At 47.6% G+C, this 17,201-nt stretch overlaps 1 protein-coding gene across 1 annotated transcript in view; it reads right to left on the minus strand.

Annotated features, from left to right (window-relative positions):
• Positions 1-16,662, minus strand: part of LOC131918390 (uncharacterized) — a 36,472-nt gene extending 19,810 nt beyond the window's left edge. Inside the window, 6 exon segments of the mRNA XM_059272479.1 lie at positions 5,441-5,477; positions 6,048-6,126; positions 13,085-13,185; positions 14,388-14,526; positions 15,789-15,863; positions 16,564-16,662. Of these exon segments, the coding sequence (XP_059128462.1) occupies positions 5,441-5,477; positions 6,048-6,126; positions 13,085-13,185; positions 14,388-14,526; positions 15,789-15,863; positions 16,564-16,662 (530 nt within the window).
• Between the last annotated feature and the right edge of the window lie 539 nt (positions 16,663-17,201).

Here is a 17,201-nt window from a genome sequence, read left to right on the forward strand (position 1 = left end):
GCCTGCTGAGCTTGTCTGTGTCCTTAAACAGTATGACTTTATCTTATGCACACATGCAGACATGGTATGTATGTGCAATTTATCTTATGCAGACATGTAAACATGGTGCGTGTGTGTATGTGTGTGTGTGTGTGCATGTGTGTGTGTGTGTGTGTGTGTGTGTGTGTGTGAAATTTATCTTATGCAGACATGGCATATATGTGAAATGAAAAGCACCATCAAGGAAAGTTTCTTAAAATCTCTCCAGTCCTTCTGGCAATGTATCAAATGCTGAATGCCAGGCCCTTCCCTACACACTGGTAATACAGTAATAAAAAGAAAATATAAATTATGTTAGATAGCGATAAGTACCAAAAAGGAAACTAAATAGCAGATGGACTTCCATCCCCCAGAGTAGCAAGTCCCCAAGATGAACTTCCATCCCCCAGGGTGGCAAGTCCCCAAGATGGACTTCCATCCCCCTAAATCAAACAGCACTGGTCTCACAGCAAAGACCCGGAGTTGCCGGCAGGGACACGTAGGATTTCCAGGCAAAGAACCTGCATGTGCCAAGGTCCAGGGTGGGAGTTTGTCAGGATGAGCGAGGGACAGCAAGAGACCAGGTGGCTGGCCAGAGAGAGCAAGGAGGAGACAGCTAATGGGAGTGGCGCACAAGGTTTGCAGACTGGGAGGTGAGACCCTTGGGGGACAGCCAGCAGGAAGGGATGCAGTGCTGGCACAGGAAAGGCATGGTGAAGGGGCCTCACTCGACGGGACACTAGGCATGCTCACACTCTCGGTTCATCTCACGCCACAGGGGAGTCCACTCAGCTCCGCTCCTTGTTAAGGGCTTATGCTGATCAAGTGTGATAGAATAGGTTCTCTGCAGGCCTTCTCTCAGCACCAGAGAGGCTCTACAGGACATGGACACGGACACACACACACACACACACACACACACACACACACACACAGTGAAGGGTCTCTCCCAGATAGTGAGATCCCAGCCTGTGTCACACTCTACCTCCTCTCTACTGCCTCCCAGGCTGGTCTTGGGCAACAGTGTGCTCTCCTGCATGACCTGGGACCCCAGCTTTACTCAAATACAATAGAGGGTGTGCCTCAAGCTGTCTGTGAGAGATAGGGAATAGAAATTCTCCTGTCAGCACCTAGCCTCTGCCCTGCGGAGTCAAGGAGGAAGACTGAACAGAGAGGCCTCTGTTGGCAAAATGGCATCACCTTGAAGCTGAGAGTAAAACACATTGTGGTGTTTACAAGCCAAGGCAAATGTTCAAAGAGGCCTCGGGCATGGAGAACAGATGGTGGGGGAAGCCGGGGTGGGGAGGCAGGAGTATGCCCTGCCCCACCCACAAGCTGCAGATTTAAGTGTTTACAGGCTGTTTATGGTCTGAAGGCCCACAGCTCCACCCCTCTAAGCTCTGAGACAGGAGAAACTATCTTCAAGGGTCATCCACAGGCTTGGAAAGCATGCTCTCATCTCCTTCAGGAAAGTACTTTTTCTGTGAGCGAGCGACCTCTTCCTTGGAAAGGTGGGTCAGACTTTCTCCACTTTCTGTGAAAGACAAGCGTCCTGGCTGGGGGTCTGTAGACAGCAGGACAGAGACCGAAGAGGAGCAACCATTGCATGCTCTTCCCTGGCTCCAGCCACCAGTCCCAGAAAGGGCTGGGTAGGAAGCAGGATGAGTCCACAAGTCCTTTAAAATCCAATCACTGGAGTCCCAGGGGATGTTTAGACATCCTGTCTGTCAGGAATATCTTTGCTCAACTGTCATTCTATCCAATTTATCCATACTTAGTGAAGGTGCTGGTACTCAGTACTCACCCCCAGAAGGATGCTTATGGGAAAGGGAAAAGAAAATAGAAATGCCAAGTTCCTGCTACCAGTCAGCTCTGAAGACAACAGAAGAGAGACACGTTTCTGTGAAATTTTCGCATTAGCTGTTACTCTGGTCCCTTTAGGTACTTCAGATCCCTTCTAAACACATCACGTTTCAGCATGGGGATGCTTGTTTGTTTGGTTTGGGTTTTTGTTGTTGTTTTATGTTTTTTGTTGTTGTTGTTTTGTTTGTTTTTTGTTTTGTTTTTTCCAGACAGGGTTTCGCAGTGTAGTCCTGGCTGTCCCAGAACTCACTTTGTAGACCAGGCTGGACAAGAACTTAGAGAGCTCCACCTGCCTCCCAAGTGCTGGGATCAAAGGCATGCACCACCACTGTCCAGCACACAGATGCTTTAAAACTATCAAAACATTAGTCCCTTGACAAGTTGACTCATCTGCCTACTTCTCACAGTCTATTTTAAAGCCAAATCAATGAGGAATTTTGTTTTGGGGGTTGGTTAGTTTTCGGTTTTTGAGATGAGGTTTTTAGACTGTCCAGACCGACCTCAAATTCACTACGTAGCTAAGGATGACCCTGAATCCCCAGTCCTCTTGTCCTCTTGCCTACTCCCCCAGTGCTGGGATTACGGGCATACAGCACCACATCTGTTTTAAATGAGTATATACCGTGTGTGTGTGTGTGTGTGTGTGTGTGTGTGTGTGTGTGTGTGTATGTGTGTGTGTGCACCACTTGCAGGCAATTCTATCTCTGCCTACCAGAGTGAGTGTGCTATCCAATCTTGCTTTTTATGTGAGTTCCAGTGATTGATCTTTGATCAACAGGGTTGCAAGACCAGCATTTTTTGACCACTGAGCAATTTCCTTGGCCCCAAATGAGAGATTTTTAATGAATGGATGCATTGATAGATAGATGAGTAGATGGGCAAGGTCATGGACAGACAGGTAAATGGATAGTGGATGAGTGGATGATGAAGAAGTATACAGATGGCTAGGAAGATGGATGGACAGAGAGATGGGTGGAAGTATGGACAATGAGCATATGAATACACGAGTGAGTCATAGCGTGGATAGTTATGAGGGTGGGTAAATGTATGAATGGATAGGAGAGTGACATTTAGTTAAGGTTAGAAGTAAGCATTTGGCCGGATGGTGGTGGCACACGCCTTTAATCCCAGCACTCGGGAGGCAAAGGCATGCGGATACCTATGAGTTTTGAGGCCAGCCTGGTCTACAGAGTGAGTTCCAAGACAGACACCAAAGCTACACAGAGAAACACTGTCTTGAAAAACCAAAAAAAAAAAAAAAAGATCAAATGCTTACTTAGTCTTCTTAACTAGACACACAGCTTCTTCCAGAACACAGCTGCTTCAACAGTGGGTCATGACCTCATACAAAGTAAAGTAACTAAATGTTGCCAACATAAAAGGTTTCTAAGTATTTCCCACCATCATTTCTTAGCAGATAACTATCAATTTAGTGCATCTTTGGACTGTATTGTGTTGGAATGTTTGGTTTTAAACACTGCTAGTTGAGCTGCTGATTTGAATTTGACTTTTTCAAAATATTATTGAGTAAATTTTGGCTTGGGATTAGAAAAGAATCTCCAAAACTTTTGAAAATGGCTGCAAACATACTTCTCCTACTATCGTTATGATGTAGCTATGCTTAGGATGGCTGTAAACTGCTATCATTATGTATATGTGCTTAGTGAGTTCTCAGCAATGAAGACGTACCTCTGCTAGCATTATTATGTACATATGCTTAGTGAAGTTTTCAGCTGGAGGTTATAAAATCTAAATATCGATCCACTCTGCTAAACGCTGAGTATGCTCTGTGTCCTGAAGGACCAAATATTCAATAAAGATGTGACTCTTTATGTAAAACAAATAAGCATATCAGCCCTTGAGCATGCAAATTTGCCTTTGTCTTTAATAAACAGTGACATTTATGTGTAACAAAGAATTGTTTTAACATAAATATCTTTATGAGTTACTATTCATAAGTGATTTGTATAACTGCTTTAAGGGCTTACATAAAAAGTCTTGAGCAAAAGAGGGTCACAAGGGGGAAAAGTTTTCTTTTTGCTATTTTGTTGTTTAGTGTGTATGTGTGTGTGTGTGTGTGTGTGTGTGTGTGTTTGACTCCTGGCCCTCACACCCTCACAGGCGCGCGCGCGCGCGCGCGCGCGCGCGCACACACACACACACACACACACACAGCAAAATCAAAGCAAACCAAGCCCCCTAGACCCTTCTCTCCACGGAGTGACTTTTTCAAGTGCCCCACTTTCTGTTCAGTCTTGCCCTGTTTTCTAGTCCCCTTATTCCCCTCTCTCCTTTGCCCAGCTTCTGTGCAGAATGCCCTGTTGGGTGCCAGTTCTAAACTACATACCCACTCGGGAAAAAGACAAGGACACAACAGAACTCATGCCTGCAGAAACACCCGGGTCATCTGAGAACCCTCAAAGCACTAGAAACCGGCCATGCACATTGCTCGGGTGCGCGGACCTCACCGGATTATTAACAGGGGGTTTAGGGATAAGAAACATCTGTGATTTGGGGGATGGGACCTCTGTTTTATTTGGAAGCACATCAGGGTTCTTCTAGTAGCCAGTTTAGGGGCCCCTGCTCAGGCTGTGGTTGTCAGATCTACCTGTTGGAAATAACCCCTCGTGCAATCGCTGTGGAAGGTGGGCCTTAGCAACAGGTAACGGGCCGCAAGGCTCTGCCCTCCATAGGAGCGGGTGGGCCACTGATAGAAAGATTAGTCTGTGCTCACAAGTGCCCCACCCACCCCTCCCTCTCCTAATCTCTTGTTCTTTCACCTTCCTCCAGGGAATGATGCACCAAGGGCCTCCCTAGCTGCAGGCCCTACCAGGGTTCAGAAGCGTGAGAAATGGGCCTCAGACATGCCCTTACTGAAGCACAAAGTGCACTGACAGTGAGCGACCTCACACACACAGGCCTAAGTCCCCCTCAGCTTTCCACACTAGAGCACCAGGGCCTTCAGTATTTCCCCTTGTGGCCACAGGCTCTCCCTCACTCCCTACGAACCCACAGACTTAGCTTCAGCACAATAAAGCAACTTGGTCTCAAGTGAATGTTCTGAAGGGGGAGCGGAGGGCCTGTGTTCCAGTCCCAGTGCTGCAAATCCAAACTACCAGCATTCCTGAGTCCTTTGCACAGCTGGCTGGAGGTTGAGGCAAAGAGGTCAGTCTGAAAGAGACTGTTCAGTGAGACCCTTGTCTCAACACCCAAAGCCACAACAAATGGCTAATTCCCAAGTAGTTCCCATTATCCCCAGGTTCCAGGACAGGGCAAATCCACCAGTGAACAACCATCTCAGGTGTAGGTGTTCTGCCATCGGGTGTCTACAGCAAGGCCAGGGAAGTGTGACAGGAAAAGCCTGTGAGGTACCACACAGGGCTGGTGGACCACAGACGCCTGAACACTTGAACTGAACTGGTGCCCAGCACCTGGTTCTCAAACCAGTGTCCACGCTAGGAGTCCCTGGAGGATTGGGCCGAGCTCAGAGTTTCAGGAAGCAGAAAAGGCCTGGACATTTACATTCTCACATATCCCAAGGTCATTAATCCAGAATCACTGAGCCGTATATCTAGCGTGTGTTATGGGATTGGTGCGTTTTAGGGCTACTGCCCCGTCTGTGTAAATAGTAACCTGCCATGCCATCTTCCTGTGAGAGAACCACCTGCTCCAGGACAGGTATGTGGAGAAGACTCCCGGGAGCTGACCTGCATGTGACCATCAGCAACACGGATAGGAGCTTCAGTTTGCGGCAAAATTACCAGCCTTCTTCTCTTACACATTCAGACTGACTCCTGAACAGGCAAAGGGTAACTTCCATCCTTGGATGCACATTGTTTGAAAGCTAAACAATCCCAGAGAGGTGGCAGGGATCATCCCCTGAACAACGGAAGCGCCCTCCCTAGACAGCACCACTGGCATCTTGCCTGCATCTCTGGGGGGTGAGAGGAGACACAGCCATCCCCAGGGGACAAAGCATATGATATCACCGTACCACGGGAAGCCTAATTCAGAAGACTCCTGGCTTAGTGGTTACGCCTCCTTCAGCACCAACTTCATGGCACACCCGCCTGAAGCTGCCTCTCATGCCAGAGTGGTTAGACAACCAACCCGTGAGCCCGCGCACACAGAAGCCCTGAAAGCATGCGGCACGTGTAGATCCGGGTCAGGCTGGCGCAGCCCTTGCCTTGCTCTCTCCTTCTCCAGACCACCCTCCACAGCTGCCTGGGTCTACCCTGGATGGTCCTGCTTGTTGACAAGATGCCAGGGCCATTACCTTAAATTCATTTTGAATTTAATTTCAGTGGTACCTCTTCCCCTTTTCATGTTTAAAAGAGCCTCAACTCATTTCAGTTTTATTTTTTTCTCACCTTGCTGTGAACCATCTCCTCCTCCCTGCAGCCCCTGAGTCACCACGAGGAGCCCAGATGTGTGTGTGTGCCTTGCTCCTTCAGACCAAACAGGAGCTTGGCCTCCCCATGGGCCAGGCCAGATTAAAGGCAGGGGGCTTTCTCACAGTTTGGTGTGAGCTGCATCAGCCTCTGTATTGAAACTAATTTCAAATTCACCTGACTTTCCTCAGCAGGGAAGTGGAGGGTAACACAGCAAAGGTAATTAAAGGAAGGCTCTGGGGTTAGAAGCCACTGTCTGATTTACTCATGAATTTTGACATTGGAGGCTGGAGAGATGGCTCAGCAGCAAAGAGCACTTGTTGCTCTCACAGAGGACCAGAGTCCAGCTCCGGTTCATGGCGACTCCAGCTCCAGGGGATCTGGCATCCTCTCCTGGCCTCCTTGGGCACCCACATGCATAAACACACGTACAAACACATACACATGAAATAATAAAATGTATCCTTAAAAATAAACGACTTGTTGTAATCCATAAACTCACAGTTGTTCATGAGACATTTCCTGCATGCACTGTCCTTTGAATCTTGTTATCCTCAGTTTAAGGAGATGGCATACAGCCATCAGGTCTATGGGTCTTAGAGGTAGGGTGGGTTTGGATCCAGGGCTAATCCTGTACCCAGTGGTTGCTTGACAACGTGTATGACCAGCTTCTCCCACGATTCTTTTCCTCACCTCCAAAGTGGGTCTGCTAAAAGTTTTAGGTACAGCATTGCCCAGGCTGAGGGAGCAGATTAGCCAAGATGGTGTTGAGGGCACATCCAGTGCCATTGTTGGCCACCTGACAGGCCTACATCTCACTGCCTTCCATGAGGACCAGGTGTCTGCATGTCAAATACTCACCCAGGACGCTGTTTACTTTTAGTTCATTCTCCAGAGTCTTTTCCCACGGCCCTTTAATTATTACAGAGGGTCCTTTAAATCAGCTCAATTTAAATCTGGAGGTTGTAATAATATTAACATCCCACAGAGAGCTACTGAGTTAAAGTTGGGTCTGATGTGTCCCAACACTCAGATAGCTCAGACAGGAGGATCAAGAGATAGAGGATGCCAGGGCTGGGTATGGTTCCCAGAACCCAAGAATTTAGAGGCTCAGAAATGTCTGTATATCCATTTCCAAAGGATCTCACACCATCTTCTGCTCTCAACAGGCACTGTATGTACCTGGTGTTCATATCTGCAGGCAAAACACTCATTTAAAAAAATCTCAAGGGCAGGGGGCTAGAGAGATGGCTCAGAGGTTAAGGGCACTGGCTGCTCTTCCAGAGATCCTGAGTTCAATTCCCAGCAACCACATGGTGGCTCACAACCCTTATAGTGGGATCTTATGCTCTCTTCTGGCATAAAGTTGTACATGCAAATAGAGCACTCACACATACAAAAATTAATAAAAAATCTCATGGCTGGAGAGATGGCTTAGAGATTAAGAATTCAGAGATTCCCTTTTACACCTGTCAGAATGGCTAAGATCAAAAACAATGATGACAGCTTATGTTAGAGAGGATGTGGAGTAAGGGGAACACTCCTCCACTGCTGGTGGGAGTGCAAACTTGTACAGCTCCTTTGGAAATTAATATGGTGATTTCTTAGAAAATTGGGAATCGATCTACCTCAAATTCTAGCTATACCATTCTTGGGCATATACCCAAAGGGATGCTCAAGCATACTACAAGGACACTTGCTTAACTATGTTCATAGCAGCATTATTCACAATAGTCAAAACCTGGAAACAACCTAGATGCCCATCAGCTGAAGAATGGATAAAAAAAAAAAAAGGTGTAGTATATTTACACAATGGAGTATTACTCAGCTGTTAAAAAAAAATAGAATCACGAAATTTGAAGGCAAATGGATGTAACTAGAAAAAAGTCATCCTGAGTGAGATAACTCAGACCCAGAAACACAAACAAGGTATGTACTCATTTATAAGTAGATATTAGATGTAAAATAAAGGATAACCATGCTACAATCCACAGACACAGAGAGGCTAGATAACAAGGAGGGCTCAAGGAGGGGATGCTTGGATCTCCCTGAGAAGAGGAAATAGAATAGATTTCGTGGGTGGACTTGGGCGAGTGGGGATGGAAATATGAGGGATCAGGTTGAGGGGTGGAATGAAGGAGGAGAGTACTGACTGGAAAGGGGGCACATTTCAGGGTGAGGTAGAAACCTGGTGCAAGGGAAACTCCCAGGAATCTACAAGGATGACCCCAGCTAAGACTCCAAGCAATAGTGGATATGTAGCCTGAACTGGCCCTCTCCTGTGACCAGGCAAGACTTCTGGTGGAGGGATTAGGAAACCAACACAGCCACATAACCTTCGACTTACAGTCTGTCCTGCCTGTGGGATGTACAGGGGTATGGGTGGTGCAGAGATAGAGGGAGTGGCCAACCAATGACTATTCCAGCCTGAGACCCAGGCCAAGAAAGTAAGCCCACCCCGACACTGCCCAGAGCACCAGGACCCAGAGGCTGGAAGACTCAGAGACCTAGGATAGAACTAAACATGACTGAAGGAAAAAAAAAGTCCATGTAATGATGCCTAACTATATTCTGCTGTACTCATAGATTGGTGCCTACCCCAATTGTCATCAGAGAGGCTTCATCCAATAACTGAGGGAAACAGATGCAGAGACCCACAGCCAAACATTAAGCCAAACTCAGGTAATTCTGCTGAAGAGAGGGAGGAAGGATTGTAGATGCCAGAGGGGTCAAGGACATCACAAGAAAACCCACAGAATCAACTAACCTGAGCTGGTAGGAGCTCACAGAGTCTGAACTGACAACCAGGGAGCCTACACGGGACTGACCTAGGCACTCTACATCTACGTGACAGTATGTAGCTAGCCTACTTGCAGGACTCCTTACAGTGAGAGCAGGGGCTGTCCCTAACACTTTGGCTGGCTTTTGGGACCCTATTCCTCACACTGGATCGCCTTGCCCAGCCTTAGTACAAGGGGAGGTGATTAGTCTTGCTGCAACTTGATCCGCCATGTTCTGTTGATATCCATGGGAGGCCTGCTCCTACAGAGTGGATAGGTGTGGGGGTGGGGCAGAGGGGAGCTCAGGGGAGGGAATGAGAGGAGAGGAGGGGGGGGGACTGGTCAGGATATAAAATAAATAAATTAATTAATAAAAAACAACTCTAGCTGCTCTCTCAGTGGACACGAGATTTGACTCCCAGCACTCACATGGCAGCTAATGACCACATCTAACTTCAGTTCCAGGGGATCCAACACATCATCTGGCCTTTGTGAGCACCAGGTATACATGTGGGCAAAACACTCACATGTGTGAAATTCTTTAAAAATCTAAAAAACTGATTAATGAGTATATAGCATTTTAAAAAAATATGTCTTATCAATGAAGCTTCCCTTTGCAGCAGGTGAAGACTGTTACAGAAATCCACAAGTGGTCAACATAACAACCGATCAGCCCTAGTTGAGACATCTACAACACAACTCCAACACCCAAGGTTCAGGGAACATCACATGGGAGTATGTGGAAAGATTGTAAGAGCCAGGGGCCTAGAACCGTCTGCTGCAAGAGTGTGTCTTCTATATACGACAGGGAAGCTGTACCCACGACCTAAACAAGTCCCAAACAATGACAACACCTGTTGACACGTTATCACGAATGGAGGAGATCTCACCAGGTCCCACTCCCTAGAGCTATTGGTAATTAATAGCTGCTGAGAGAGGGTGGTAGGTCACTTGTCTTCCACATCATATGTTCACTTTTCTAGTTGCTTCTGTTCTACTGAGTCATGACACATTTTGAGTTAGCTGAAGCATTGTGACCCTTCCTGGGTCATATTGGTCATATTGACTCATATTCGTGGGTCAGATCAATATCACTCACATTGATTTGAACTTTACTTCCCTGACATCTTCCCATGGATCCTCTTTCCGGTCTCTGAAGCGACCCAGGATTAAGAAGGAACTGTGAAATACATATAGCGGAATATTGTCTTAGCTCAGGTCGCTGTCACAGAATACCACAGGCTGGGTTGTTTAAATAGCGGGAATCAATTTTCTCATGGTTCAAAAGGTGGAACTAAGAGACCATGGAGCCAGCACAGCAGGTCCTAGAGATGGAGGCAGCCACCTTCCCAACTATGTGCTCACATGTAGAAGGAGGGACAGCAATCCCCCCAAGACTCCTTTTATGAGGACATTCATCCTGACTTCACAACCTCACCTAAACCCAGTCACCTCCCCCACACCTACCTGACCCCATCATGTTGAGATTTCTACAAAGATGATAAAGATGGTGATTGTCTACAGCAGTTGCCTGTTTCTACCACTATTTCAGAAAACCACCTTTCCCGAACTGTGTGTATGACTTATTTTGTTTCAAAATTGCTAGACGGATCCGGAGTCTTCAGTCAAGTGCCCTCTGTCCTCTCCAGCGAGTGCGGTTGGTAAGTAAATTAAACCGTTGACTGTAAATCAAACGCTCAGCCAAGTTCAACCATCTGACAGCTGTCCCCCCACAAATATGTCTGTGTAGCAAACCGAAAACGAGGCGCTCCTTGCACCTGTGTGTGAGGCAGTCTTCATGAGAGCAAGGCTCAGCACTGCCTACAGGCTGGACACAGTGGAAGGAATGTGTCTAAGTATGTTGGCTCCCACTTGGGCTGAAATAGCTTTCCAGTAGAGAAGTTCAAAACACAACACATTAAGTTAATAAGACTATTCGAGCTGAGTATAGTGGCACACATCTACAGTCCCAGCATTCGGGTGCCTGGGACAGGAGGATTGCAAGTTTGAGGTCAGTCTAGGCAACGTAGCAAGCCTCTATCTCAAAAAGGAAAAAAAAAAAAAAAGGTGATACAACAATCTGTGGTGGAAGAAAATGTTCTCAGAAGCATTCAGTGTTCAAGCTGAGCAGTCAGTACCTGAACCTTCTGTGTGGGCCCCTCTTATGAGGTCCTTTTAAATGGACATTGTCATACCTCTCTAGAGAAAGAAGTGACCCAGGGAGCTTGGTTACAGAGCAAGGTCAAAAGTCAAACGCAGATGTCCTTCCCCAGGACTGGGTTTCTCCATCACCATGATAGTGTATAAATTAAAATTCACCAAGTAAAACTGAAATACCATTGGCCCAGCGCAGCCTGGACATACATGCACAGTCCATGCTCACTCCCGAGATCCTTTGGTCTTTAATATCCAAACTTCGGCCCTCTGCCTGGATGGAGAGGCTCCTTAGCATGGAATCCCTTAACTGGAAGGGGTAAAGATACACAGAACAGCGGGGTCCAGTGGAGGACTGGAAGCTTGTAGTGGATCAGATCACCAGCCTCATGTCCTGCCATAGAGCTCAGGACTGGACAGAAGCAGAACCAAGTCTCCCTAAGGCAATGGCTGAATCCAGCTCAGCTGAGCAGCCCGCATGCCATGGAACAGCTCTTCCTCATCAGAAACACAGACCCTGTAGGATCAAGAAAAGCCTACTTTCTTTTTTCTTAAAGATTTGCATGCATAGGGGTTGGGGATTTAGCTCAGTGGTAGAGCGCTTGCCTAGCAAGCGCAAGGCTCTGGGTTCCATCCTCAGCTCAAAAAAAAAAAAAAAAAAAAAAAGATTTGCATGCGTGTGTGTGCATGCTCGTGTGTGTGTGTGTGTGTGTGTGTGTGTGTGTGTGTGTGTGTGTGCCCACAGAGGCCAGAAGGTTTCAGATCCCCTGGAGTGGGAGTTACAGGCAGTTGTGAGCTTCCTGGTGTGGGTGCTGGGAACTGAACTAATGACCTCGGGAAGAGCAGCAATTTCTCTTAGCCACTGAGTGCTCCTCCATCCCCAACAAGCATAGTCTGAGAGGAAGGCTTCCTGAATTGATTGTACCATGATTTTATAGGGAAAAAAAATGAGTACTTTTCTTTCTCCCCGAACAACTAACCGCTTGCAGTTGTTGAAGTTTGAATATGGAATGCTCCCCATAGTCTCATGTCTTAGGTACTCATTCCCCGGCGGGTGACATCGTTGGGGAGGCTGGGGATCATTTGAGAAAGTGATGTCTAGCTGTTGGAAGTATGGTCCCCCAGGGATGGGCCTCTGGGGGTTGCCCTGGGTCCAGCTGACTTTGGCTTCCTGTTCCGCCATGATAGGAGTCACCTGACCGCATGCTCCACAGTCGTGAGCACCATGCCCCCACTGCCATGGAGACTGAGAGTCACAATAAACACGTCCTCTGTTCCACTGTGTTTGTGGTTTTGGTAATAGTGACGTAAGAGGTAACTCAGTTACCTTACCAACCCTCTTCCCCAAGTTGTTTCAGTCCCACGGTTCTTCTCCTGAGATGCACCAGGAGTGCAGGAATGAAGATGGCTTTTCATCTGTACATTCTTCAATGAAATTAGATAGGTGGTGTAAAAATACTACTTTTCATGCAATAAGAATTTTAAAATGTGCCAGGTGGTGGTGGTGGCGGCGGCGGCGGCGGCGGCGGCAGTGGTGGCGCAGGCCTTTAATCCCAGCACTCGTGAGGCAGAGGCAGGCAGATCTCTGTGAGTTCGAGGCCAACCTGATCTACAGAGTGAGTTCCAGGAAAGGCACAAAACTACACAGAGAAACCCTGTCTCAAAAAACAGAGAGAGAGAGAGAGAGAGAGAGAGAGAGAGAGAGAGAGAGATGTCATGCCAACTACTTGCTTAAATGGCTATTTTACTGCTAAATAACAACAACGAAATCTTGAAATGTGGTAGACACGAAACATTTTCAATAGAAAAAAATTAATACCCTCCCCAAAAAACCACTACATTGGAAGATGCATTTTTCATCCCCGGAGGAACTCTTACCTGTGCCCCCGGGCATGTCCCACTGTCTGGATCAGCGTTGACCAGCATCTCAGTTTCTTTTCTCCTAGAAGCAGCTGGTGGCCAGGGCCTGGGGTTCATCACTGGGGAGAGAGACCGGAGGGTTATGAACAAGCCAACTTTGTGATTGTATAAATGTTCATTACCCTAGATGCAGGAAAAGTGTGAATTCGTGTTGAGATAGGCTGCTTAATGTTGACAATGCAGCTCAGTGTTTGTCCTCGGGAAGAGCGGACAGAGCTCTTAACCAGAGTCATCTCTCCAGACCCTCCACCTTACTTTTTAAGATAGGTCTCTCAGTGCCCAGGAGTTTGCCAATTCAGCGAGTCTGGCTGGGCATTGATCCCTATGGACCCTTGGTCTCTATCTCCTTGGGGTTGAGATTATATGCTAAACTCCACACCTGGCTTTTACATGGTCTAGTCTGGAGATCAAACTCAGGTGCTCTTGCTTGGACAGCAAATGTTTCATTAGCTGAGCCAACTTCCCAGCCTCACGCTGCTCTTTTATAAAATATGAACAATCATGAAGGGCCAAGAACAGCTTTGACAGCAGACACACTTCTAAACTGACCTTGGGGACTGTCGTATTTTACCTTCACACAAAGGTGTTTTCAACAGTAAAAACGGTTTGTGAACTCTAACTCCCGTAGACAGTTTAAACTGCTCTCCCAAGCTGCACGGCTTTCTGTACTCATACAGAAAGACTTATAGCCTGTGAGTTTCCCCAGACTTCAGTCCTGAGGACACACAGACAGACAGCACACTGTGAAAAGCTACGCCACCCACTACGCATCAGGTGGGCCACCTTCCTGCAGCAAGCCGGCTGCCTTCCGGGCACTGCACCCACAGACACGGGCAGAGGAGCCTTCCTGCCAACACTCCACCCCATGTGTCATAGGTACACACACTCAGTTCTTAGCAAGGAGTAAACAGTCAACAGTTATCAAAACGAATTTCTTCACTCTGGTGAGAGAGGCGGGAAACCCTGGCAAGGTCCAGGGGAAAAACTCCGTAATCCTCCTCACCCGGGACCCAGTTCCCCGCAGCGCCAGCTCTGCTGACTTGACAGAAAGGCGAACATCACCCACGTTCACTACTGTTTTCCTCCCTGGTGCTTATTTGGTCCCCCCAAACTTTGTCTTGTTAATAAAATTATTAGAAATCAATACAGCTTTTAAATGGTTCAGCACAGCTGAAAAACAGACTACTTGTCACTTCCTAGAACCATCTGCTTATAAGTAACAAAAATCCCCAGTGCAGGGGAAACAAAGAAATATACAAACACTTAAATTTTATCTTCTGAAGCTTTTCTTTCATGTCCACTCCAAGAGCTTCCTCCTGAACCAGCTTCCAGAAGTCTTCATAGTCACTCGAGTTCTTCAGGATTCCACGTTTGGTCAGCTCATCCTGCAGCCCTATAATCTTATTTTCAAAGAGAACGGGTTATAAATAAATAAATACACACTGCGGGATGACATTTCTAACAGCACACTGGAAGTCAGAAGAGTAATCCCGTGTCTAAACGTCAGAGTGCCCTCTGCGTAACTTTGGCTTACCTTAGCTCAGGGTTCCTGTCAAGATTAACACAAGAATTAATACTATCCGTCATACTTTTGAAGTTTTCTGTCCGTAAATTCTGTGCATTCATTTACATTTCAACACTTAAAGGGAATGATCAGAAGGCAGGCACCACCTTAATTGCCACATAGGAATATGCTGTTTGCCATAAGGCACATACACTTGCCAATTTAGCAGAAAGGAAGCTTCGAGACTCTCCCTCTTTCAAATGTAATTGTGCTTGTAGATACAGGGGTCCATCTCTATGGCCAGTTTTGACATATGCCTCCAAAACTTGCAGTGAAGAGACGCCCCCCAGGGCCCCAGAGACTCAAAACTTAAGGGTGATGTTTTCCATTTCCAGTTTGGGAAAAGGCAAAAGTACTCATGTACATAGTTCTAAGTGGCTTTTATAGGTGATTCCAACATCAAGTAACTAAGCCCATAGTTGTTTGAGAGGAAGGCCATTCCAAAGTCACTTTCCGTGCAGAGGTTAAGATTAACACCTGGACTCTTAGGCAGCCTTAGGTAAGTGACTCTCTTCTGGGAGCTGGCAGACACAAGAGCCTAGCTTGAGTTCATGACACCTGGCACAAGAGACGTGCAGGGGGGCCAGCGCTGCCCCCCCATAACAATGTGCAAATAACAATTAACAAATCCAAGAGTAAAATAAAATCGGCCATTCACTGCCCTCTATCTAGGGGTTTGTTTTGGATGATCCAAATGTAGCTTGTTCCACCGACAGCACCACCACCCAGGATTCAGAAATGGGAGGCGGGTTAAGCTGGTTTTCTGTGGAGACTGGACAATCTCAGATTCCAGCAGTGGCTCTCTAAAGGAAGAACTCTTACCCCCTCTGCAGGAAGTATTTAAAGGACCCAGGACCAGGGGGAGCCCCTGCCAATTCAATCGTTAGAGGCAGGCCCAGAGGCCCAGGGATGTGTAGGGCTTGGGTTTCCTCTCTGCTTAGTTCCTGAACAGATGACTGGCAGTTGTCGCTGATGGACGGCCTTGTGGCAAAGGCCGGTCTGGAGCGGCAGGGAACCAGGTCCTCCTTTCCTGGGCCTTTGGGATGAACAGTGTGCTGCTTATGCTCAGAGAACTGCATGCGGGGGGTCCTGTCTTACCAGGTAGGTGTTGGACCTTGAAGGGTATCGAGCTGAGACCTTGGGCCGGAATGCTGGCAGGGCTTCGGGCTGGGGCTGCAAACAAGCAAAGCAAAGTGGTGAGCAGGGCGAGCAGTGCCCAGAAACAAAGCCTCAGGCACAGGAGAAGTAAACAAGCAGCCACAGGAAGCCATTAAGCAGAGTGGGCGCTAATGAGCGCACCGCAGGGCTCTGTGCACCCGCCTAGCCAAAACCACCAGGGACTGCCTCGCCTGACAATTTGGAGCCCAGAGCCCTGCTGGCAGGCCATAAACCTGTTTGTAGTCTCCATCGGTTCCCCCTTCAAGTTTGTGTCCTCAGGGATGGGGAGAAGGGCCCTCGGATGCTGTGATCTCTTCTCAGGACCTGCAGTTGCAGGGGGCAGATGGGCTTCCAACTCCAAGGTAAAGGGCTGCCTGCCTCCCACCCCCAACCTTGGCTGGCCACGGTGGGAGACCAGGGGTGTTAAGCCCACCTTCCAGAGTCTTTTGAAACGGTTTTTCGTTTTAAAGGAAGTCATTTGACTTCCCAAATGTGCCTCTGAAAATTCGCAAGTTGTAAACCGTGCTTCCAAGTTGCTCAAAGGACCAGTGGCTAGTCTAAAATATTTTCATATCATTTACTACTGGGCGCTGGGCTGGCATTCTTCCATGGCGGGGTGGGTCTCTCTGTAGGACGCTGGGGTGTGGGGCGGGCGGGGGCCGGGGGCACTACCTGCACACATTCCCAGCATCCTCGGGTATGCTGGTCCTCGTACCTTCTTGTCCTCGCAGCAGCGACACCCAGCGGCCACCCCTTCCACCTGCTGTTCCCAGTCCTGGGTACCCAGAGCCTCGCAGGTCTGTCTCCAAGTCATTCCCCAGACCACACACAAAGAGGGGCTTAGGTATTCCCCATTCGCATCGTAGATGATTCAGGAAGTATGTGGGAAAGCCAGCTGAGGATAAGTTTCAGGCCGGCCTTAGATGTTTGGGCAGATGTTTATGATCTCTTTTATGGGAAGAAGAGGAGGCATCATATAAGTAGATCGTCATAAATACTTTAGTCAAATTTAAAGACGACCAATCACCTTAAACAACCCCAGTAGGAACTGTGGTAATGAGTGTCTCTTCCTGTTAATCAAGTCTGCTGTCTCCTGGGGTCCCTGGGTGAGTGTGTGCACACATGCCTCCACTTTCACATTCCTGTCAGTTTATTTTGCTCAATGAAAATAAATTCAAATATATTTTCATTTGTATATTTCATGTGCCATGCACTGAACATAAGAACAGCATATTGGGCTGGAGGGATGGCTCAGAGGTTAAGAGCACTGACTGCTCTTCCAGAGGTCCTGAGTTCAATTCCCAGTACCCACATGGCACCTCACAATTGCCTATAACTCCAAGATATGATACC

This window comes from Peromyscus eremicus, chromosome 8b (genome assembly GCF_949786415.1).
Source record: "Peromyscus eremicus chromosome 8b, PerEre_H2_v1, whole genome shotgun sequence".
Lineage (NCBI taxonomy): Eukaryota > Metazoa > Chordata > Mammalia > Rodentia > Cricetidae > Peromyscus > Peromyscus eremicus.